We start from the raw sequence: 24603 nt of genomic DNA, 5'->3' as shown, positions 1-24603 counted from the left end.
TCCCTATGTTGCCTAGCCTGGTCTCAAACTCCTGACCTCAGGTGATCCACTCACCTCGGCCTCCCAAAGTGCTGGGATTACAAGCATGAGCCACCACACTTGGCCCCAACCAGAATTTATTTATCCAAATGAATGTTCTGCAGTACCTTGAATTTGAGCTAGAGAAGAAATTCAGTATCATTTCTTCAGTTACATCTAGTGTTTAACCAAACTTTAGTATTGCACAGCTTAGTTACCCAGGTTACTTATTAATTTGGCTCTGAAATATTTGTTTTCTAAAACTCAAATCTATTAAATGTCAAAGACTTGCTGTCATCAAAACTAGTTAAAAGGCAGTGAGGCCTACTGTAAAGATATCCCGAAGAAGGACTTCACAAATGTTTTTTGCCAATGATAGAATCATTGCTTAATTCTGTAGCTCCTAAAGTAACTACCTTGAAGAGGACAGATCTTACCAACATATGTAGGTTGTTTAAAAAATCATTCATATTATGTACAGAATCAAAGATTTTAAAAAGTATACAAGATACAAATACCCAGTTAAATCTATAGTTAGGCGTTTGAGACTTAAGAAACAATTTGATGGGACTCTTTACTGAAGTATTAAAAAAGCAGAATTTTGTCTCACATCTGTTTCACCTACTGTGACCCAGGATCAAAGTATGTCAGTATACTTCTCTTCTTATGCCCACATAGAAAAAAATATGGATTGAAATGCTTAGAACCCACTGGAAACTAGATGAATTTAGAGCTTTTAGAGGAAGAACACCTTGCCACAAATCTCCCCCTGAACCAGCCAAGTTAATTAATCTTTGTTTTTGTTGTTGCTCTTGCAGCTGTTTTACCATAGTTATGCAAAAGTAATGCTGCAAGTACAGGCCAAAGCCTCAGAGGGGGTAGTTGAGGTTCAGCAAAATAGATTTACCAAATCCATTGGTGTTTGCCTGGTTTTATATTGGCATTTAGAGGCTATCTTTATTTTGGTAGCTTAGTAGCTTGAGAGAGAGAGAGAATATGTGTGTATAGGTATATTTATATGTATTGCTGACAAATTCAAAGACATTTGATTAAATATGCTTTATGTAAGAAGTGAAAAATACTGTAGATATTTTTTCTTTTTCTATGGATTGCAGTATCTTCATTTCTGTGGTTACTTTTTGCAAAAGATTAGTCTGTCCAGATTCATCATTCTGGTTTCAAAGAGGAATGAAGGACAATTTAAAGCTAAATTCAAATTCTATGTAAGTAGTATAATCTGATGAACACACCCTTTTATCCCAAATTTAGAGCAACAAATGTTTTATTTAATTTGAGAATATGAGATAGGAAAGGTCCACCATGAAAGTGGTTTCAGAAGTTCAAAATGTTAACTACAGCTTCCATGCATTACAGTCCCACGATGCTCATTTAATTCCAGAGTAAGTCACTTCTTGTTTCTAGAAAACTAGTCATAGTTAGACTAATTTCTTTTTGATGTTGTTTTACAAAGATTTGAAATAAATGCACGAAGTCTTCCTTCTTTGTAGTAGACTAGTATCCTGGTTTCTGCATTTTTCCTGAGGAATTATACTTTAAGACCTAACATAAACAATGTAGAAGACATTCCTCTAAATGTGACTTGCGGATTCCCTTTGTACAGGACATATTCTTTGGTGTTAATCACGATCCTGAATCATTCCTGCCCCAGCCTTTTGTCTCATCTTCCCTGTTACACATTTACAAACTGGCCCTAATGGGTAAGGAAGAAACAGACAAATAGAATAGCTATAAGATGAACAGTAGTTTTATAAAAAAAACTTTAAAATATTTTTCACACTCTATAGGGGAATAAGCAGATAATTTGCATATGCACTTGTGGCTCTGTGATGTTTTCATATACCAGAATTTAACACCTTTGCAAAATCCTAGCAGAGACCATGGGGATACACAATTAGATGCTTACTCTAAACCTGGAACAATGTGATTTGGGCTGATTTGCAGAGAGACTATAAAAGCTGAAAAATCAGTTTGACAACGTTCCTGCTGGGATTGGCCTGCAATAAATGTTCGCAGTTGTATTTGGAGGCCATGCCACTTTAGTCAGATCACTGGGGCTCAGGAGATGATGGCTACAGTAAAACTTGAGTTTACTGCTTATCAGGCAATGTGTGAAGGCTCCCAGGCTGAAGGTTCATTAGGTCAGTCTGTAAGAGCTGTCAATCAGACCAAGCTGTCAGGGGAATACTTTTTAAAAAAATAAACAGAAGTAAAATTTTTCTACTTAGGATTTTTCCACATTGCATCCCTTCTGCCATCATATCGTCCATACAAGAGACAACTCTTGCAAGAGAGTAGAATATTAGCCCATTGTAATGTTCCGAATGTCAGCCTTTGGCCACCATCACCTATGAGCATGACTGCTGCTCTTAGTAATCATTGTGGTCACTTAGGATGAATAGGATAGAATGGTTGTCCAAAGTACATTAATCTTTAAGGAGTTAAGGACTTGCATCATATTCATTAGCCCCAGTATCTTACCACTGTGATGGAAACATAGAAGGTGCTCAGATGTTTATTGATCTCAACATCAAGAACAGAAACCACTATATGAATCTGACATACGTATGGCCTTTACCGCCCCGTTTCCCATTCTTCTTGGCTTAACAAAATTTGACAAAATTATTTCCTGTATTTCTTCCATATTGTCAAGCGTGTATTGTTTTATAGCTAGAAAACCTATTATTTAAGTTTGATTTTGGTGTATTTATTGATTGAGCATGACTAGAATATTTGAAAGGTCTTTTTTTAAAAAAAAAAAAAAAATGGCGTATTACTTGTAAAGGAAGCCAAGAAGGTTTGGAGGTGCACTGTTTATTAGGTTCTGTGTGAACATTTAACACTAAAACATTAGTTAATATGTATTCACCGTTTAGATGATTGTAAAACATTATATCAATGTGGCAAGTCACTAAATCAAAACACAGGTGACTGAAACAGACTGACAGAAAACACAGTTGGCCTCATCAGATACGTAGAAACCATGGTAGGATGACCAAGAGAAAACAGTATAGCTATGAAAACATCAAGTTGATGATAGCATAGGCTCTAATTATTATCATCATCAATAGAATGTGAATGTATAATAAAAAGTGAATTATATAGTTTTGTTTAACTCTTGTTTTAATTAGCACCAGATTCAGCTACAGTTGTATTTATAAATCTATGTTAATTTCTAATAGTTAGAATTAATTACTTCTTCCTAAAATACTACTCTTCCTAGAATGGAAATTTGGAAAATATACTCTATTAAATATCAGTTGATTTTATTTCCAGGTGGCATCCATTAGGACAAACATTATGAAAAGGCCACTGACCAAAATGTTGATTTCCTAGCTGACACCTGGAAGAAAAAATAAACTTATGTTTAATGGAGTAGACTGTCTAAATCCCTGTTTTGAGAAGAGTGCACATTCATGAATATGTATTCATTGCTGAATTCAATAGATTCGAGTAGTGAAGGACATCCGTATCATAGAAAGTAGCATCTATTCATTAACTTACAACTTTCCAAAGAAACAAGCAAGAATGCAGCTTGAGATGGAGTGCTGGCAGTACCCAGTTCATTCCTTTATTTTGTGACACGTTTATCATGACCTGCATGATAACTAATGAAATGAATATGAGATTTGTGTGTTATCTGTGGCCTAATTTGTTGAAATTCTCTTTTCAAGTTACAGTAGCACAATCATAAATCAATATTATAAATGAGTTATTTTTGCTTTTGTCTTATTCAGTGTTCTAGGTGCATTATGGTTTTTTATTCATACATTTCAAATAATATTTCTCTTTATTTCTTCTTTTCTGCAGTGGTAAATCATCCCTGTGCAACAAGGGCTAATCCAAGATCAGCTACATAAACGGCCTGAGTGCCGTTTTAAACAGGATTGGGTGATTGTACAACATGACTAAGATAATCAAGGAGTAAAAGTTTCTAGTGGAAACATGATATTCATTTTGTCCGGTCCTCTTTTATTTCTGCCTAAGGCTTTCTCATAAAATTTATGCTATTTGCCCCTTAATACCGATTTCATGATGGTTAATCATAGATATACCTGGAAAGAAAATATAGACTTGGGAAGAACAGATACATAGTCTACAATGACTATTTCTAGCTTTTTTTTTTTTTGAGATGGAGTCTCCCTCTGTCGCCCAGGCTGGAGTGCAGTGGCCGGATCTCAGCTCACTGCAAGCTCCGCCTGCCGGGTTTACGCCTCCGGAGTAACTGGGACTACAGGCACCCGCCACCACGCCCGGCTAGTTTTTTGTATTTTTAGTAGAGACGGGGTTTCACCGTGTTAGCCAGGATGCTCTCGCTCTCCTGACCTCGTGATCCACCCGTCTCGGCCTCCCAAAGTGCTGGGATTGCAGGCGTGAGCCACCGCGCCCGGTCATCTCTAGCTTTCATTCAAGACTGTATGCTTACTGTGTTGTGCAGAACATTCTGCCAGGCATTAAGCGGGATACAAAAGCAGTCTAAGATATGATCTCTATCCTATGAATGTGTTTTTAAAATGTATACTAGTCATTATTGGAGTGACTGTTATATAAAGACGAAAGCCACTAGGGTAGCCATGTTTTTTGCCAGTTATTAGCCATATATAGCGCATGTGTACACACATACACACGCACATACATATATGTAATATATAATTTTAGTATATTTAAATTAATCCATATTTTCAAGAACTTCATTAACTTGAACATTCAGAAATACCCTGAGTGTTTTAAGACATAATTGCAAATAACTCATGTAACACTTATATTTTTCTATCTTTGCATGTATGAAGTTTATGCATTCAGGCTTGTGCAAATGTGTTTATATCATTTACCTAAACCCTTGATTATTTACATGTTCCTATATGGGATCACAGTCCTTCAGATATGATTCATAGCAAAGTGATTTCTTTACCTATTGGTATTCTACTATTGAGATACTTTAAGAATCCTGTGAGTTGTGTACATGGAAATATAAAATTGATTTTATCATTAATCCATTCAGAAATCATATTGGGCAATAGCACTACTACATGTACATTTAGTAGCAAACATGGATAGAATATTTGGAGATAATGAAGATTTCAAGACTGTGTTAAGAAAAAAAATAAAAATAAAAACAACCATGCAAGAGACTGGGCTCTTGGCTCTCAGCTCCAAAGCATGTGAAATATTCAACTTAAGAACATAACTGCAGGAAGCACTTCTAGGTCATGGGAGTTGCTATGCGCAAAAGAGGTATGCTTGTTCTAGCTCAGAGAAGCTTCCACATATATTATTTACTGAGGAAGCCTCATCTTAATGCCGTATAGAGAAGCCCGAATGACATACTCTTCGCAAGTGGCAGTATTGGTATTAGAGCATTCCAAGGGTGTGAGAATTAGTTTGGAAATGAACTGAGAAAAAGCAAATAATATTTCTTAACTATTGTAGAAAATGGAGGTATCGCTAGGAAAATTATATTTTCCTCTGGTCTTTCTCACCATTTATTTATTCTGCTCACCAAGGACCCTGGCTTTTGAGGAGAGGTCCATGGCTGAGAGAACATTAAAAGGAAGCAGTGAAAGTGGAGAACGCAGATGCATATTTGGATTCAGGAGGACGGGGAGGTTCAAGAGGTACCTTCTATAGCAGAGTTGGTTGTTAAGTCGCACTACCCACAACATGCTGCCCATAATAACCACAGAAGAAAGGTCATACATAGGTAGGCCTGTTCTCTCTTTTATGCTCACTTACCATGCAAATGACATCTTTGTGCCTGTTGCTTGAGATCATTGCCTAAAAAAGTTGAGTTGTAACTGGCAATGAAGAAAGAATGGGCCGGGCATGGTGGCTCATGCCTGTAATCCCAACAGTTTGGGAGGCCAAGGCAGGTGGATCACCTGAGGTCAGGAGTTCGAGACCAGCCTGGCCAACATGGTGAAACCCCATCTCTACTAAAAATACAAAAAATTAGCCGGGCATGGTGGTGCGCCTGTAATCCCAGCTACTTGGGAGGCTGAGGCAGGAGAATTACTTGAACCTGGGAGGTGGAGGTTGCAGTGAGCCAAGGTGGCGCCGTTGCACTCCAGACTGGGCAACAAGACTGAAACTCCGTCTCAAAAAAGAAAGAAAGAAAAATACAGAAAAAATGGAAGACTTTAACATTTCTTGAGTACCTATTATTTGCTTGGCGCTGTTCTAGGTGTCATATGTACACCATCTCATTACATCTTCACAACATTCCTGAGCGTTAGGTTTTCTTTTCCCAAGTTTACAGGGGAAGGAATGGAAGATTAGAGAAGCTAAGTAGTTTGGCCAAGGTCATAGCTGGTGAATGGCTGAATCAGAATCTGAACACCAGTTTGTCTAATTCCATACTGCATGCTATTTCCTTACAATGTTGCCTTTTCCTTAGGGGCTCATGCAAAAGATTTATGATTTCCTTCCGATTTTCTTTGGTCATGGTGCTCTAAACACTCGTAGCTGAATTTTTAGTTCTACCTCAAGTAAGTGTGGTAACACTACTACATTTTTAAGGAATGAGTGATATAATTTTTAGAAATATTCACTGGAATGCTTTTAAGAGATTTCAAATCAAAAAGTTGAAAATTCATGCTATGCTCTAGGCATTATTGATCCTGAGCCATCTCATGCAGGTAGATATAAATCCTCTTCCTAAAGATCTCTGGTGAAAAAACACTTTCAGGCTTTTCCATAGTAATTTACCTCATTGCTGAAAAGGTTTACAGATAGGTGTATGCGCATTGTTAGGACCAATGACATAATGCCCAGTTGCAGTGAATCAAGCTATTAAAATAATAATCCCTTTTAAAATTATAATCTTCAAAGGGTTTCCTAAAATCACTTTATGTGAAGTGATTGTGATTATGGAAGTTTATGTGATTTTGCTGTTTCTCTAGGAAAGGCAGTTACGTTTGAATATTTAAATAATCAGGCCTTGTGTGGGTCACACAGGGATTTTTATTTTGCACTTGGATTCCCTTTATGGTTTAAATCACAAATCTCTACCTTAAATGCAAATGAATGGAGTGTTGAGAATTGACATAATTTTTTAGATTGCCATAGTTATTTCCAGGGAGTTTTACACCTCAGTGTAAGCGTCTTATCCTGTATTATAATTGCTTGCTTGTTTGTCCTTCTAATAAGACCGTGAGCAATGGAGGGCAAGGATTGTGCCTTACTCATCACAGTATCTCTAATGTTTAGCATAATACTTGACACACAGGAGTGATCAATAGTTATCTATTGAGTGACTGAATTAATTTCTCCAATTGATTCCGCTTAGGCCTTTCTCCTGCATTCCCCCAAATGCAACCTGCTAATTCACATTTCTCTATCCTGGTTTATGTTATTTATCTCACCTGGAGTGCTCTTTCCTTCTTTTCTCCACTTATATAAGTCCACCTAGTTCTTCCTGGTACAACTAATTGCTACAAGCGTCCTGTTCTGACTCTTCTAGTTCTCATAGAGTCATGTCTTCCTCATACCTTGACTCTTTTAGCCTGTGGGATCCCCACACACTTTAGCCCTTTATTATGTGCAGCTTTATATTATTTGCCAATTTAAAAAATATTTCTGTCTTGTTTTCCCAACCATTATGGAAAGTGGCCATGTAGGCCGGGCGCGGTAGCTCACGCCTATAATCCCAGCACTTTAGGAGACCGAGGCGGGTATATCATGAGGTGAGGAGATCGAGACCATCCTGGCTAACACGGTGAAACCCCGTCTCTGCTAAAAAATAAAAAAAAATAAAAAATAAAAATTAGCCGGGCGTGATGGTGGGCGCCTGTAGTCCCAGCTACTCGGGAGGCTGAGGCAGGAGAATGGCTTGAACCCAGGAGGCAGAGGTTGCAGTGAGCAGAGATCGTGCCACTGTACTCTAGCCTAGGCAACAGAGGGACTGTCTCAAAAACCACAAGAAAAACATTTTGTGACATGAAAATTATATGAAATTCAACTTTCCATAAATACATTTTTTTGCAACATAGCCACATTTATTCATTTACATAGTATTTATGCCTGCTTTTGGGCTACAGCAGTAGAGTTGGGCAATTGTGACAGAGACTCTGGTCCACAAAGCCTAAAATATTTACTAGCTGACCCTTTACAGAGAAAGTTTGCCAACTGCTGGAATAGATCATCAGTGAATACTTACTGGTTAAATAATTCATTGTCTTATGACTCTATTCTATTATGAAACAAGATACTCTGAAAGTACTGTTAATTATGCTGTCTTGCCTTACATAAAGAAAAATAGTAATAAAAGCAACCTCTGGAGCACAGATTATTTTTATCTTTTAGTTGTTGAAGTATAAAAATTTTAATTTTCTGATTGTCTGGTAAACTGACTTATAGTGCCCTTATTAGTTTTAAACCTTTTCAAATATGCAGAACCTCTTCCTGCAGAGATTTTAAAGAACAGGGTAAGGCCAGGCGCGGTGGCTCACGCCTGTGATCCCAGCACTTTGGGAGGCCGAGGTGGGCGGGGCTCACGCCTGTGATCCCAGCACTTTGGGAGGCCGAGGCGGGTGGATCACTGAGGTGAGGAGTTCGAGACCAGCCTGGCTGACATGGTGAAACCCTGTCTCGACTAAAAATACAAAAAATTAACCGGGCATGGTGGTGGGTGCCTGTAATCTCAGCTACTCGAGAGGCTGAGACAGGAGAATCGCTTGAACCCGGGAAGCAGAGGTTGCAGTGAGCAGAGATCGCGCCACCACACTCCAGCCTGAGTGACGGAGCATGACTCCATCTCAAATAAAATAAAATAAAATAATAATAATAATGATAACAATAATAAAGAACAGGGTAGATGATTATCATTCTGGAATGGACTAGATAACTTCTAGTATTGTGCAGCCCAGTCATTCCTTGAATCTCCTCTAAATGTAACCCTTGCTTTATGAGCATTGTTGAAATGAGAAAATCTGATTTGTGGATATGAAGTCTCCTCATCCCCCATAACTCCTTGATTCTCCTTTGCCAGGACCTCCCCCCACCCTCCACTTTTGGTTTAATCTAGTTCTTCTAATTAAATATGAGATAATTAAAGTTCACAGAGTTTAAACCCAGCAGGTTTGATTTAATGATAAAAATCTTGGTTTGTCAGCTTTTCAAGGCATAATCCTGGCTGCTGCCTTATCTGACAGGTAGTCAGCCTAGCAGGTCTGAGGATGAAAACCAGAGCATCTCATCTTTTCAGGCATGACTTGCTATTTATCTTCTGAGGTGTAATTTACAATTGCCCTATAGAAAATGGGTAGGGTTAAATAAGTAAAAAAGGCCTCTTTTTGCTTTGGCTCAATTAATTCATTTCCTATGCGGTTGTCGATGACTAGGCTTACAAAGTAGACAGGTGTATTTCAAATGAGGGGAAAATACCCCAAACATAGCATATTTGATTATTGTAAATTATTCCTTTACTCACTGAATATGTAAAGTATGTAAATTTAGTCCTGCTGTCAAAAGGTAGCTCTGTGCCATTAGTTTCTGCAGCAGACAAGGCCTGCTGCATCCTGTACTGCATTTTCAGGGAGATAATTCTAATGACAGCTTGAGCAATTGCCTTAATGAGCCAGAAAGGTGTTCTTTTTTCTTCGTGTTTAGCTACTTAGAGTCATCTGAAATAGAGATCATCTGTAGATATTACAGAGTGAAAAAAGACATGGGTTATCTTATTAATGTGTTTCTCCAAGCATGCTAAGAATGAACCATCAATCAGGTATTTGCCAAGAAAATAGCTGGTTGTCAGTTCTGTATAGGTGATATGGCAACCTGAAATGCAAGTTTAGGTTCTAATTATCATGTTAGCTAAGTAAAATAGTTGTCATTGTTGCATCTATAAGTCATTTTGGGAAATACTGTAGGGCTTACCAAACTGATCACAAAATAGCATTAATATTGTAAACCTGAAGTGAACAACATAACCAGTTTTTTTTAAAATAAAGCACTCTACTTGAGTCATCAGGAAAACATTAGAAATCTACATACGTGCATCATATTATGTGTAAAATTTAGTTTAATTGCAGCTTTGTGTTGTTAGAACCCAACACATTAATATTAACATTTGAGACAAATTTCCTATCATCTGAGTCCTTCATTCTAAGTGAAATGTCCATATTTTCTCATTAATTTGAGTCTATTTAAAGATAAGTCACATCACAGTAACATAAAGATTGGAAAAGTAATGTTCACATTTTAGTTAAAGTCATGAAATATATACCCATAATTGACTATGGTGTTTTGATTTGGTTATAAATTATAGCTGTGCCTTCCACATGGAGCTAAGAGAAGTCATGGCTTAACACATTAGTGGTGGAAAGTGTAAGTTTACACTTAAGCCACTCCCCAGCCAAGGATTTGCATAAAAAATGAGTGAAGTTCACCTGGGCTTATGTTAGCAAAATAGCAAAGGTAGAGGCACTCTAAAGGTCCTTTCTGCCACCGTTGTGTACAATACATGTCTGCATCTTGCCTAATCTTAATTAAATCATGTCTTCTGGGTCTGAGGACTGAAATTCTGAAATGTAACCAATATTTAAGAGCTTAAACAGTGAACAGTGCTTTTGTATAGAACTTGTAGTATGAAATAAGACTTCAAAAAAGCCAGAGCTGTAGAATTAATTTTTTCAATTGAATGAGTAATACTGTTTTAAAAAATATACATGGCCCGGCACGGTTGCTCACGCCTGTAATCCCAGCAGTTTGGGAGGCCGAGGTAGGGAGTTCGAGACCAGCCTGACCAATATGCAGGAACCCCATCTCTACTTAAAAAAATACAAAATTAGCTAGGTGCGGTGGCATATGCCTGTAATCCCAGCTACTTAGGAGGCTGAGGTAGGAGAATCACTTGAAGCCGGGAGTTGGAGGTTGTGGTGAGCCGAGATTACGCCATTGCACTCCAGTCTGGGCAACAAGAGCAGAACTCCGTCTCAAAAAAAAAAAAAAAAAACATATATATATACACACACACATACACACACATATCCTTTTTATGGCCGGGTACAGTGGCTTACCCCTATAATCCCAGCACTTTGGGAGGCCAAGGTGGGCAGATTGCCTGAAGTCAGGAGTTCAAGACCAGCCTGGCCAACACGGTGAAACCCCATCTCTACTAATTATACAAAAATCAGCCAGGCATGGTAGCTGGCCCCTGTAATCTCATCTACTCGGGAGGCTGAGGCAGGGAGAATTGCTTGAACCTGGGAGGTGGAGGTTGCAGTGAGCACAGATAGTGCAAGTGCACTCCAGCCTGGGCAACAGAGTGAGACTCTGTCCCAAAAAATATATATAGGCCGGATACTGTGACTCACACCTGCAATCCCAGCACTTTAGGAGGCCCAGGCGGGTGGATCACCTAAGGTCAGGAGTTCGAGACCAGCCTGACCAACATGGTGAAACCCTTCTGTACTAAAAATACAAAATTAGCTGGGCATGGTGGCACATGCCTATAATCCCAGCTACACTGGAGGCTGAGGCAGGAGAATCACTTGAACCTGGGAGGCAGGGGTTGCAGTGAGCCGAGATTGTGCCATTGCACTCCAACCTGGGTAACAGAGCAAGACTCTATCTAAAAAAATATATGTGTGTGTGTGTGTGTGTACATATATACACACACACATATCCTTTTTAGTTTAAATAATCTATTGTATTAGAAAGAAAAAGTTACACAAGTGAATCAGCTCTACAGTTTTTAGAAGGTAAATCAAATAATTACTAAATTGAAGTATAGTGAGACAAACTATCATGTGAAATTATATTTCCCTATAAATTTCTTATTGAAATCTTGCATTGATTTGTGTGTGTGTGTTTGACTAATGAAGTAAAGTGTGGGGACTACTAAAGAATGTATTTAATGCCTAGGTAATGGGTACTTGTCCAATTACAGATCTTCATGAAGTTTCTAATGAAAAAAACACTAAAGAGCTCTTCTTCTCAGCCATATCATAAATGACAAAAAACTCAGCTCTCCAGGCATAAGTCAGTAATAAGTGGAAGAGTGACTCTTCTAGTTACTAATTCATTTGCGGAGTTTTCCAAAGTTAGCTTGCATTGTAAGTTTCTTATAAGGAGGATCATTTCATGAGAGTTAGTTTTTTGCTATTGTCACAATTGTGTAGTCATCCCCATAAAAGCGTGATATGCATACACTCAACACATTCAATTTGTAATTCTTCTTGCTAGTAAAGCCAAAAATTCTATTCTATACTTAGACATCCATGGAGGTGATCCTTATAATGCATTATGTGTCAAATTTTATTCTTTTTCAAAACCCCAAAGAAAATATGACATTTTACTATGTCTTTGAATCTCTGATTATGTAAATTTGTTTATGTTAATCTATAACATGTTACTTGGTTTCTTTGAAGCTCTGTTTTCAAGCTGATGATGCTAAAATTTGTGTTAATTCACATCTAGGTATACTTGAAATCACCTAATTTGAAATTGCAGTTCTTAAACAGTTAGCTCTAAGAAATGTAATTATGTAAAGAATATTTTGTATGAAATTTTGAATACATTGGTAGAAACATAGTTAATTGTTCACTGCATCCCAAAATAGTAGGCTTGGAAAGTGATGCTTTTCTACTTTAATTTTAAATCTTGTACATTTTATAAGAAAGAAGTAAGCCTATCCCCATATTAGGCAAGTCAGATTAAATGTTAGTTCCATTAATTCAAAGAAAGTAGGCTCAGTTGATGATGATTCAATGCCAGTTGAAAAATAAACAGATATGCAAAATCTTGGTTTCTTCCCGTAATTTCTTACCATTTTTTTTCAGTTTCTTTGTTGTTCTTTTAAATCTTTAGTTAGGTTATGATAGAAGGCCATGGTACCTCATTGTTCTTTAACTCCAGTGGTTGGTTGTTTTTAATTCCATTAATAGTAGTTTTTTGGTTTTTTTGTTTGTTTGTTTTTTGTGTTTTGTTTTTTATTTTTTCGATATATCAGACATTTTCTGTGAAAGGAGAAAGGAAAGAAGAGCTTTGACTTACAAACTGACTTGAAAGCTATTCCAGCAATTGGTTGTCTTTGAAGTAGGCAATTTACCCTTTTTTTCCCCCTTCAAAATCGGTTATACTACATGTTTCCTTTTTGAAACCGGAAAGAGTGAACTGTGCATCACAGTTGTCTTATCTATAGCAAATCTATAACTCCTGAATCCTTTCTTCCCGACCCCACCCACCCTGAGGGCTACTTCTCCACCATTAGTTTATCTTCATCAGAGAATTACAAGAGGCATAGCAGCACAGCCTTGTGCTTTCTACTCTAAAGGTGTTACTTCCCCAGACAACTGAAACTTGAGTTAAGCCCATGCCCCAGGAAAAGAAAGGTCAGGAAGTTATTTTGCTTTCTGAGAGGCTACAGAGATGACAGCAAAGGAGATGAAGAGCCTTGGCATCTACTCCAGAAATTGCTCTTGACTGCCAGACTTCGATCTAATCTCTATGTCACATCATCAGCATTCACTGTGTACCTCATACACAAAAGCAGAAGAGTAGCTGGATTTCTTTAAAATTGTGCCCTTCATTTGTTTCCCTTGCATGTTCTATTTCCCCAATTAACTTTGTGAGCCCTGGGCAAATTAGTTAACCTCACTGGGCCTCAAAGGTCTCATCTGCAAAATGAATGGTTTAGAATAGATGATCTTTATGATCCCTTCCGTTGCGAACATTCTATGCTGTGAAATCTCAAGGCTGTAAACTATATGAGAGTAGGAGCCAATTTTTTTTTTATCATTTTTTTAATCTTCCCACAGGGTCTAATGTAACTTTGACTGTACTACCTTGCTTTCACTATGTGAAGTAGATTTTGAAGACAGCTCTAATATGTACTAAACTCAATTAGAAATTAGACATCCCATTTTAGTTGAAAGTCAGATTATTAGGTGTAGATGTTATATGAACTTGCTTGTTTCAAAAGGAAAAAAACATTCTGGGAAATGAACCATTGGGATGGAATTATGTAACCCCATTTAGGAAAACAGTACTTTAATAATAGGCTATGAAAGAGTTATGGGTTGAATTGTCACCCAAAAAGTTATGTTTAAGTCCTAATCCCCAGTATTTGTGAATAGGACCTTGTTTGTGATTGGAGGCTTTGAAAATGTAATCAAGTTAAGATATGGTCATACTGGATTAGGGTGCACCCTAAATCCAATGACTGGTGTCCTTATAAGTAGGCCATGTGGAACACAAAGATACACAGGGAGAATGCCACGTAACTGTGGAAGCATAGATTGGAGTTATGCAGCTGCCAAGGAATCCCAAGGATTGATGGTTACCGTAAAAAGCTAGGAGAGAGAAGTGCAACAAATTCTCCATCAGAACCTTCAAAAGAACCAACCCTGCCTGTACCCTAACTTCAGAATTCTTGTATCCAGAACTGCGAGAGAATACATTTCTGTTGTTGTAAGTCACCCAGTCTGTCGTAATTTATTACAGCAGACCTAGGAAACTAATACAGAAGATGTGGACACTGGCCTAGGAAAAGTCCCCAAAGAATACATACAGCTCTGGACTGAAACAGTCATAGCTTGCAACTACTCTAGGACATCTACTTTCAGTCTAGGATGTCTTCATATTTTATAAAATGTAAATCTAGATAGTAATAGAACATTAAGATCTTTGGAGCAACTCACCATTCCTTACGAGATCAGGACCGATCTTATACAAACCCTGATCAGCCTGAATTAGGATCACATTTGTTATAATTATTACTGATTCCTTGTGAGTCACCTTTGACCCAGCATATCATACCCACAAGCCTAAGAGTAAGCTGCAGAAAGACTGTTTCTTAGAATGGTCATCCATTATTGACTACCCTCTTCTACCTTATGCATGTTTCTTTTGTCCCTTTTTTTTTAACCATTTATAAAGTTAGATGCTAAAGAATTTTGAGCTCAGAAATAATATTTCCAAAGAAACAATGTGTAGATCAATTTAAGCTGTTTCCTCGCCCATTGGGAATAACCTCTCTCTTACTTTCTAACTATGAAAACTTCACCCAGGCTTTCACCATGCATAGCTCCGATCCCATCTACCTCATCAAGGCTTCGTTGAATCCCCCATTTTGAAGTAATCTGCTTGCTGCAATTACATAACTTATACTCTCTGTGTAGTTCTGTTGACACTTAGCAAAAAGTACCCTATATTATAGTTTTGTTTTTATATCTGTGTGTCTTATTGTTAAAGAAAAAATTATTATGACACTTGATAAAGACGGTAAGGCAGACTTCATTCAGAGGGACTACTACAGTAGAATTTTGTAGTACGGTAGTGAGATTAAGCTTAACTCCAAACACAAGAAGTACCAAGTGGACATTTATAGCCATGAACCAGGGTGTGGGGCGATTGATAGAAAATTACTAAGAGGAAACATCAGGCCTATGGGCATTCCAGCTAAACTGACTTGACAGGATTCTTGCTGAAGTCAGACCAAGATGATAAGATACCCATGGTGGGGGATCTGCACTAAACTAACCCAGTAGTATTTTTGCTAAAACAGGACTAAATGAGCCAAGGACAGAGCCTAAGTTTGGGTCTAGTTAAAAAGGGAGCTCTGAAGAATCTGACTAAAGTTTGGTCAAAGAAGAGAGTCTTTGTCATTATCTCCTCAATGAGATTCTAGAGAATAGGAATTATAATTCATGCTCTTTTGTATCTCTACTCCCTACTGCCCCCACCCCCATGAAAAACAGTGTATGCATGTCATAAAGTAGTTTGTAGTTGAGTATTTTTCAATGATGGTTGACTAATTTTGACAGAGCCGACACCTTAATTCACCAGTTAAATTGGCTCTAGGCACAGCCTTCCACAACTCATCATTATTTGACTAAATGAAGACAATATATTCTAAGACTCTGGCACAGAATTTCTGGTTAACAGTGGTTGGCATAATTTATTCTCTTGCCTGTTATTTTCAAGTGATGTTACTGCTTTGAACTCATTTTTTAAAGTAATATTTATAAATATAACTGGTAAAAGTGTGGCATCTTTGGCCAATGAAAAGAATTGCTGTCAGCTTGAGAAAAGAAACGTAAAGCACTAAGTATACTAGAAATTGCAGACATCCTCACAAAAGTGATGGATTAATGACCACATACAGCATTGTGAAAGCTAGTTATGGTTTGCTTAAACCAGTCTCTCTCTTTATGGCATTCTCAATCTTTTTAAACAGCTAGGATATAATAACATTTTAAAAATTAAAGTATTTCACATAACCAAGAACTTGATATGAAATGAGCAACATTAAGCACAAAACAATTGAAGCTTCAAATACTGGAGCAGGCAAGAATTTTAAACAGCCCAAATGAATAAGGATGCAACATTGTTGTGCTTCTTCAGATGCAGGAATAATCAGGCTCAAAGGTTAGCAGAAAGAGATTTTATAGCAATAATGGCTCCCCATACCATTTTTCTCTTGTGACTTTGACTCACAAAGGTGAAGCTTTCATTTGAAGATTTGATACAATGCAGCTGCCAACAGCAGGGGGGAGAATTTGGCCAAATGGCTGGACTCTCAAACATCTATGAGGGACAGAGATTGAGAGGGAGAGACGGGGAGAAATTGAGAGAGATAGAAAAGGAAAAGAGGAGGGAACCAAAAAGGAAAAAAAAAAAAAAAAAAAGATTTGCATTACCAATGACAAATCAAAGTTGAAAGTTTGCCTTTCCTGTTGTCATTCATTGCCATTCATATTTAGAAAGCAGACTGCTGTGATAATTGATTTGATGGTCCAGCTTGAGTGGAAGCACTTCTGGGCATAGCAGCCTCAGAGATGCCAAAAAAGAAGAAAAGGTGGGAATGAAATAATGCACTACTTTCTCCTCAGAGGCATGTGGCCCAGTTTTTAAGAGCAGAAAAACATGCTCTAGGGTGGGGGGAGTAGAAACCTAAAGAACTTAGTAATAAATACAAAAATGACCATATAGCTCCAGTCAGATAAAAATAGGCATTCAAACCAAGACAATGAGAGGACATATTTTACTGACAAGTGAATAATAGGGGAGTGTGGTGGAAATAATCTGATTTTTAACAGACTCTGTCCTTAGGGAGTACCTTTTTTGCTCTTCTTTTATATAGAGACAAAAGTGATTTCTTTTCTAAAAAGCCTTTTAATTTTTAAGCTTTTCATACTAGATTGATAGTTCAGAAGGAGAAAAAGAAAACAATAATTGAGACTGAAAAGCTATATATGTGCCTGGATTATCTAAACATCACTGAATTTATTTCCTTGAAGCAATAGGTAATAATGAAGCTTGTCCTTAGATTTGCGTAGAGGTTGGTGTTCAGCCATTGCTTCCTGCTGATATGAATAAGTTAGGAGACTAAAGTGCCAGTTGAAGGGGGCAAAAGAGAGAGAGAGAGAGAAAGAGTTTTTTAAAGTACTGAATTCACTGCCTGACCTCTTAATCACAACTGCCAATTGGATTGTGTGCCCTGTCATTCCATTTAAGAACCTAAACAAACCAGATAAAAGACATAGCTGTCAAAACACAAATTTTAATCAGAACCTGATTGTCTTTTGAGAGAAATGTACTTGTGTTCAAAAGTAGACCAGTCCTTTAACTTTGCTGCCTTTCTCTCTTTTCTTCCCTCTCCCTTCTATCTTCATTTTTCCTTTCTTCGTTTACGTACCTAGCTAGCTGCCTCTACTTATACCTACAGAGAAAGCCTGTTGTTTGGCCTCATTGAATGTGTCATACATAAGCAGCTGTTATGCAAATAGCAATACCTTCACATCACAATTTCTGTTTTCCTGGTAAGGTTCTCAGCTACAGTGAGACATTAAGCTTTCTGGGTTAAAACAACAACAACAACCAAAGCCCTCAAATGTATGACTTATTTTTAAAAGATTCATACAAAATTAATATGGAGGAAACAGTGTTAGCTATCGGTATAATGCATGACAGTATTTCTGAAAATCTTTTTAAAAAATCATGAGAATTACCTGGGAAACTTACTAAAATTCATTATACAATGTATACGTATATGAAAACATCACGTTGTACCCCATAAATATATATAGTTACTATATATCAATCATAAATTCTTTTTAAATTTAGATTATCAGACCCCACCCCAGGTCTTGAATCACAGTATATAGTGCTCAGGAATTCACATTTTAACAAGTGCTCAGATCACTTTTCTACTTACTACTGAAGTTTGACTTCCAGAGACATAATAATTAAAGAGCAATATTTAATTACATCAACTGGAATCTAATTCCGTTTTTACCATTACTAGTTGTGTAAACTTAGGCCAATTATCTATCTTTTCTAAAACTTGATTTCCTCATCCATGAAATGTATGTAACAATGCCTACCTACTAGGGTTGTTCTGAGAATTAAATAAGATAATGAATATAAAACAGCACAGTAGCTGTTGATTCTAATATCAATACATAGTCAGTATGATTGATATTGTTTATCTTTTGTGATTTAGAAATAGGTTCTTTTCTATGGGTTGTTCATACTGCCTCCCTGTAAAGAATAGTTTCTATTTCAATTTTATATTAACATAGAGAGTACTTTTTCATGTCTCAAGAATGTATAAGATTAAACATCAGGCCAGGCGTGGTGGCTCACGCCTGTAAGCCCAGCACTTTGGGAGGCCGAGGTGGGCAGATCACAAGGTCAGGAGATCGAGACCATCCTGGCTAACACGGTGAAACCCCGTCTCTACTAAAAATACAATAAATTAGCCGGGCGTGGTGGCACGTGCCTGTAGTCCCAGCTACTCAGGTGGCTGAGGCAGGAGAATCGCTTGAACCTGGGAGGCAGAGGTTGCAGTGAGCCGAGATCGCGCCACTGCACTCCAGCCTGGTGACAGAGTGAGAAAAAAAAAAAAAAAAAAAGAAAAGATTAAACATCATCCCTGTCACTTCATCTTACCCAGTGGGGAAGCAAAACTATTTTAAACTAAAGTAGTAGCACGTGCTTACTGGCATAGAGCAGAACATTCTTATTAATACCAACTCTATGTAGATAACTAGATATATACATTATGCACAGGTGAATGTGTAATTAAAGAGCATTTAGGTGCTGAACTTGATGAATGAGCGGGAAAAATGCCTGGGATGTCAATGTGGTACTGTACATACCAAAAGCAATTCACAGTGTGACTAGTAGCCCCACCTGTCTCACACCCAAAGATAATTCATCAAATAATGCCACGTCTAAACTGACGGATTCTTTGTCTTCATAGACTAAAATAGAGAAAAGATCACTAGATTAAAAAAAAAAAATCGAATCCCAAAACTTACTAGCTCTGTTACTTCAGACAGACCTCTTACCCTCAGTGCCCCCATCTATAAAATGAGGATAATTATATTTGCCCCACCTCACAGCCTTGAAGTGAAAATAAATGTGGTAACGTATCCAGGAAGGATTTGTAAACTAAATGCTGCACAAACAAATGGTATTATTTCATACCTATTCAAATGGACTGAAAGTCATTTGAAAATGTTATCAACTTTTGACCGTGATTGTATTCTCATTTTCCAAGGAAATCCAAAAGATAGATTAAATTTGAATTCTTCATTGTTGTGCCTTGCTGATTTTTGCTTGAGGTGATCAGACTGCATTGATGCATTTTTACACAGCTTTTGTTGAATATTCCTTGGTCCAAAAGCTTTCAGCTTTGTGGCTTTGAAGCTCCAATTCCCTGATCAATGTCTGAACTTGTGAAGCTTGAAATTTGTCATTTGGCATTGACTTATGTGTAAATTTGAGTCAAAACTCAGTGTCCTTTAAACATCTCGGGGCAAATTTTCAGCATGGCCTCATTTTTACTGATATGATCATGTATTTGTAAGTACAGATTGCCACTTTTGTCCTCAAGAGAGCACAATGTGGTCCTTGCACCTGCCATGAGGTAATTGAAGGTGCAAAAAAACCCACTTCTACAAAAAAGTCTTTGTAACACTCCCTTCCCTTACACCCCTCCCCTCCCTTCCTCTGTGTGTACCGAAAGGAAAAAAAAAAAGAGATAATAGCATTAACAGGCTATGAATAGAGATCAGCGTTTCTTTTCAAGAAAAATAAACTGTATTTAATCTGGGCTTCTTCTCTTAAAAAAAAAAATGCAGAAGAAAAGAAATACACAAGATACCTGGAGTAATTTAAAACAAAAATATTGATGGAAATGGCAATGTCTTTCACAATTATTATTCAATTGCAATGTTATATGCTCCTTAACTTAAGCAAATGAGTAGTTTTGACTACTGGAAGATAGCATTTGAAAGTCAATTATGGAACTTCCAGCACACCTATGGTTTTAGTGTCCTAAACTTATCCTCTAAAGTTACTCTAGACCAAAAGAGTAAAATTTGTTTTTGATACATCCTTCTTTGTACCAGTGTTCTCTAAGTCCTTTTTGGATTCTCGTGCTAGAGAAAAAGAGATATAAGAAATGAAAGATAAACCTAACCTAGGGTTTATCTGTTACCTAAACAGTATATATGTTACAAATGACTTATAAAATTACCCAGGCAGTGGGAGCACTTCCTAGCCATTTCCTGGTGTGCTACCTGTGGCCATTCTAAGCATTGACTAAAAATTACTCATAGAGCTTGATTTTATTGCTAGTGATATATTTACACATACTGTTTAGCCGGAACTATTCATATACTACATATATGCCTACTAGCCTGGTGCAAGTAGGTAGTCACTTGTTTACCTCTCAGAAACATCAAGCTGTTGTTTATTTTTCCTTTTTAAAAATTTGGCTATATTTGTTTTTTGGTTGTAGGAGGAAAACAAGAGATCTACCCTCTTATCAAATCTTTAAGTGCACAATACAATATTGTTAACTATAGGCACTATGCCATACAACAGATCTGTAGAATTCATTCATCGTGCACAAATGAAACTTTATACCTGTTGAACAGCAACTCCCCACTCCTCCTTCTCCCGAGACCCTGGCAACCACCATTCTACTCTGTTTCTATGAGTTTGACTATTTTAAATAGCTCATAAACGTGGAATCCCACAATATGAGTCTTTCTGTGCCTGTCTTAATTCACTTAGCATATGTCTCCAGGTTCAACCATGTTGTCACATATGGCAGGATTTCTTTGTTTAAGGCTGAATCATATTCCATTGTATGTACATACCACATTTACTCCATTTACTCTATTCATTCATCGATGGACATTTGGATTCTTTCCCTATCTTGGCTGTTGTGAATAATGCTGCAGTGAACTTGGGAGTGCAGATATCTCTTTGAGATCCCGCTTTCAATTTTTTTTTGAGACAGAGTCCTGCTCTGTCACCCATGCTGGAGTGCAGTGGCACAATCTCGGCTCACTGTAACCTCCACCTCCTGGGTTCAAGCGATTCTCCTGCCTCCGCCTCCTGAGTAGCTGGGATTACAGGCACGTGCCACCACACCCTGCTAATTTTTTGTATCTTTAGTAGAGACAGGGTTTCACCGTGTTAGCCAGGATGGTCTCAATCTCCTGACCTTGTGATCTGCCTGCCTTGGCCTCCCAAAGTGCTGGGATTACAGGCGTGAGCCACCGTGCCCGGCCTCAATTCTTTTGGACATATGCCCAGAAGAGGGATTACTGAATCATCTGGTAAGTCTGTTTTTAATTTTCTGAGGAAGCTTCATACTGTTTTCCATAATGGCTGCATCATTTTACACTCCCACTAACAGTTGTATAAGGGTTCCAATTTCTTCACATCCTTAACAGTGCTTGTTACCTTTTCACATCCTTAACAATGCCTGTTACTTTTTGTTGTTGTTGTTAAATAGTAGACATCCTAACTGGGGTGAGGTAACATCTCACTGTAGTTTTTGATTTGCATTTCCTTGATTAGTGATGTTGAGCATCTTTTCACATACCTGTTGGCCATTTGTATGTCTACTTTGGAGAAATGTCTATTCAAAACCTTTCCTTATTTTTTAAACTAGCTATTTGGGAGTTTTTTGTTTTTTATTTTGTGTTTGAGATGGCGTTTCGCCCTTGTTACCCAGGCTGGAGTGCAATGGCACAATGTCTGTTCACCACAACCTCTGCCTCCCAGGTTCAAGCGATTCTTCTGCCTCAGCCTCCTGAGTAGCTGGGATTACAGGCATGCGCCACCACGCCCAGCTAATTTTGTATTTTTAGTAGAGATGGGGTTTCTGCATGTTGGTCAGGCTGGTCTCGACCTCCCGACCTCAGGTAATCTGCCCACCTTGGCCTCCCAAAGTGCTAAAATTACAGCCATGAGCCACCGCACCCAGCTGTTTCGTTTTTTTTTTTTTGATCTTGAGTTATTTGAGTTCCTTATGTATTTTGATATATTTTGGATAATAGCCCTTTATCAGATATGCAGCTAGCAAATATTTTCTCCCATTTTTGTAAATTGCCTTTTCATTTTGATTGTTTGCTGTACAGAAGCTCTTTAGTTTTATGTAATCTCACTGTGTTTTTGCTTTTGTTGCTTATGCTTTTGGTGTCATATTCAAGAAATCATTGCTCAGACCAATACCATGATGCTTTTCCCCTTTGTTTTCTTCAAGGAGTTTTGTAGGTTTAGGTCTTATTTTTAAATCTTTAACTCATTTTTAGTTGATTCTTATATATAATGTGGGATGAAGGTCCAATTTCATTCTGTTGTATGTCCATATCCAATTTTCCCACTACCATTTGTTGAAGAGACTTTCCTTTTCTCATTGTGTGTTCCTGGCACCCCATACAAAGATCAGTTGACCATACATGCATGGATTTATTTCTAGGCTCTCTATTCTCTTTCCTTGGTCTACATGTCTGTTTTTATGTCAGTCCCATATTGTTTTAATTGCTGAAGGTTTGTGATACATTTTAAAATAAAGAAGTGTGGCGAATCCAGCCATGTTCTTCTTTCTCAAGATTTCTTTGGCTATTCATGGTCTTTTGTAGTTATGAATTTTACGATGGGTTTTTCTATTTCCCTGAAAAATGCCATTGGGACATTTAAAGGGATTGCATTGAATCTATTATGTTAAGTAGTATGGACATTTTAACAATATTAAGTCTTTCACTGAATATCTTTTCATTTATATATGTTGTCTTTAATTTGTTTCATCAACTTTATGTAGTTTTCGCTGTACAAGTCTTTCACCTCCTTGGTTAAATGTATTCCTAAGTATTTCATTCTTTGTAATACTATGGAAATGGGATTGCTTTCTCAGTTTTGTTTTGAGTAGTTTATTGTTAATATATAGAAATTCAATTGATTTTTGCATGTTGATTTTTTATCGTGCAACTTTGCTGAATTTTTAAATTAGTTTTAACAGCTTTTTGTGGAATATTTAGGGTTTTCTCTATATAAGATCATGTTTCTGCAAACAGAGATAGTTTTACTTCTTTTTTCTTCTCCCAATTGTAATGTCTTTTTTTTTTTTTTCTTGGTCTTGTTGCTCCAGCTAGAGCTTCCAGTACTATCTTGAATATAAATGGTGAGGGTGGGCATTCTTTTCTTTTCCTGATATGAGAAGAAAAACTTTGGGTTTTATCATTAGTTTGATATTAGCAGTGGGCTTTCATATATGGCCTTAATTGTGTTGAGGTAAATTCCTTGTATATCTAATGTATTGATAGTGTTTATCATGGAAAGGTGTTGAATTTTGTCAAATGCTTTTTCTGCATCTATTGGGATGCTTGTGTGATTTTTATCCTTCATTCTATTAATGTGGTGTAGCACATTAGTTGATTTGCATATGTTCAAGCCATCCTCACATATTAGGGATAAGTCCCATTTGATCATGATGTATGATTTTTTTAGAACTTAGTGTTGAATTCAGTTTGCTAATATTTTCTTGGGGATTTTCACATCTGTTTTCATCGAAGATACTGGTCTGTAGTTTTCTTGTAGTGTCTGTGACTTTGTATTAGGGTAATGCTGGCTTGATAAAATGAGTTTCAAAGTGTACTCTCTTAAAGTCTTTAAAAAGTGTTGGGGTTAATTCTTCCTTAAATGTTTGATAAAATTCACTACTGACACCATCTAATGGATTTTTCTTTTTGGGGAGGTTTTTGATTACTGATTCAGCCTCCTTGTTTGTTATTGGTCTGTTTAAATTTTCCATTTCATCATGATTTACCCTTGGTAGGTTGTATATTTCTATGAATATAACCATTGCTTCGAGATTATCCAATTTGTTGGTGTATAATTCTTTATAGTAGTCTCATCTGATCCTGTTTATTTCTGTGGCATCAGTTCTAATGTCTCATCTTTCATTTCTGATTTTGAATCTTTTTTTTTTTTTTAGTATAAGCATTTTTCCATTTTGTTTATATTTTCAGAAAAAAAACAATTTTCTGTTTCATTGATTTTTTTCTCTTGTTTTTCTATTCTCTATTTCATTTATTTTGGCTCTAACCTTTGTTATTTCCTTTCTTCTGCTAATGTTGGGCTTCTCCTAAATATGTTCTTTTTCTAGCTCCTTGAGGTATAACATTAGATTGTTTATTTGCGATCTTTCTACTTTTTTAATGTAGGCATTAAAATATCCCTCTTAGAATAAATATAAATATCCCTCTTAGAATTGCTTTTGCTCTATCTCATAACTTTTGGTATGTTGAATTTTCATTT

At 37.1% G+C, this 24603-nt stretch overlaps 1 protein-coding gene across 4 annotated transcripts in view; it reads left to right on the top strand.

Moving 5' to 3' along the window:
* Positions 1-24603, top strand: part of DIAPH2 (diaphanous-related formin 2) — a 940316-nt gene that overhangs the window by 797442 nt on the left and 118271 nt on the right. For 2 of the 4 annotated variants that reach the window (XM_011937273.1, XM_011937271.1), the window contains one exon: positions 3847-3985. The exons of the other annotated variants lie outside the window; for them this stretch is intronic. In XM_011937273.1, the coding sequence (XP_011792663.1) occupies positions 3847-3896 (50 nt within the window). In that variant the 3' untranslated portion in view covers positions 3897-3985. Of the gene's footprint in view, positions 1-3846; positions 3986-24603 lie in introns of those variants that run through there. 4 annotated transcript variants of the gene reach the window in all.

Source organism: Colobus angolensis, unplaced genomic scaffold, assembly GCF_000951035.1.
Source record: "Colobus angolensis palliatus isolate OR3802 unplaced genomic scaffold, Cang.pa_1.0 Scaffold161, whole genome shotgun sequence".
In the NCBI taxonomy this organism is placed as follows: Eukaryota; Metazoa; Chordata; class Mammalia; order Primates; family Cercopithecidae; genus Colobus; species Colobus angolensis.
This window is presented reverse-complemented; position numbering and strand designations above follow the sequence as displayed.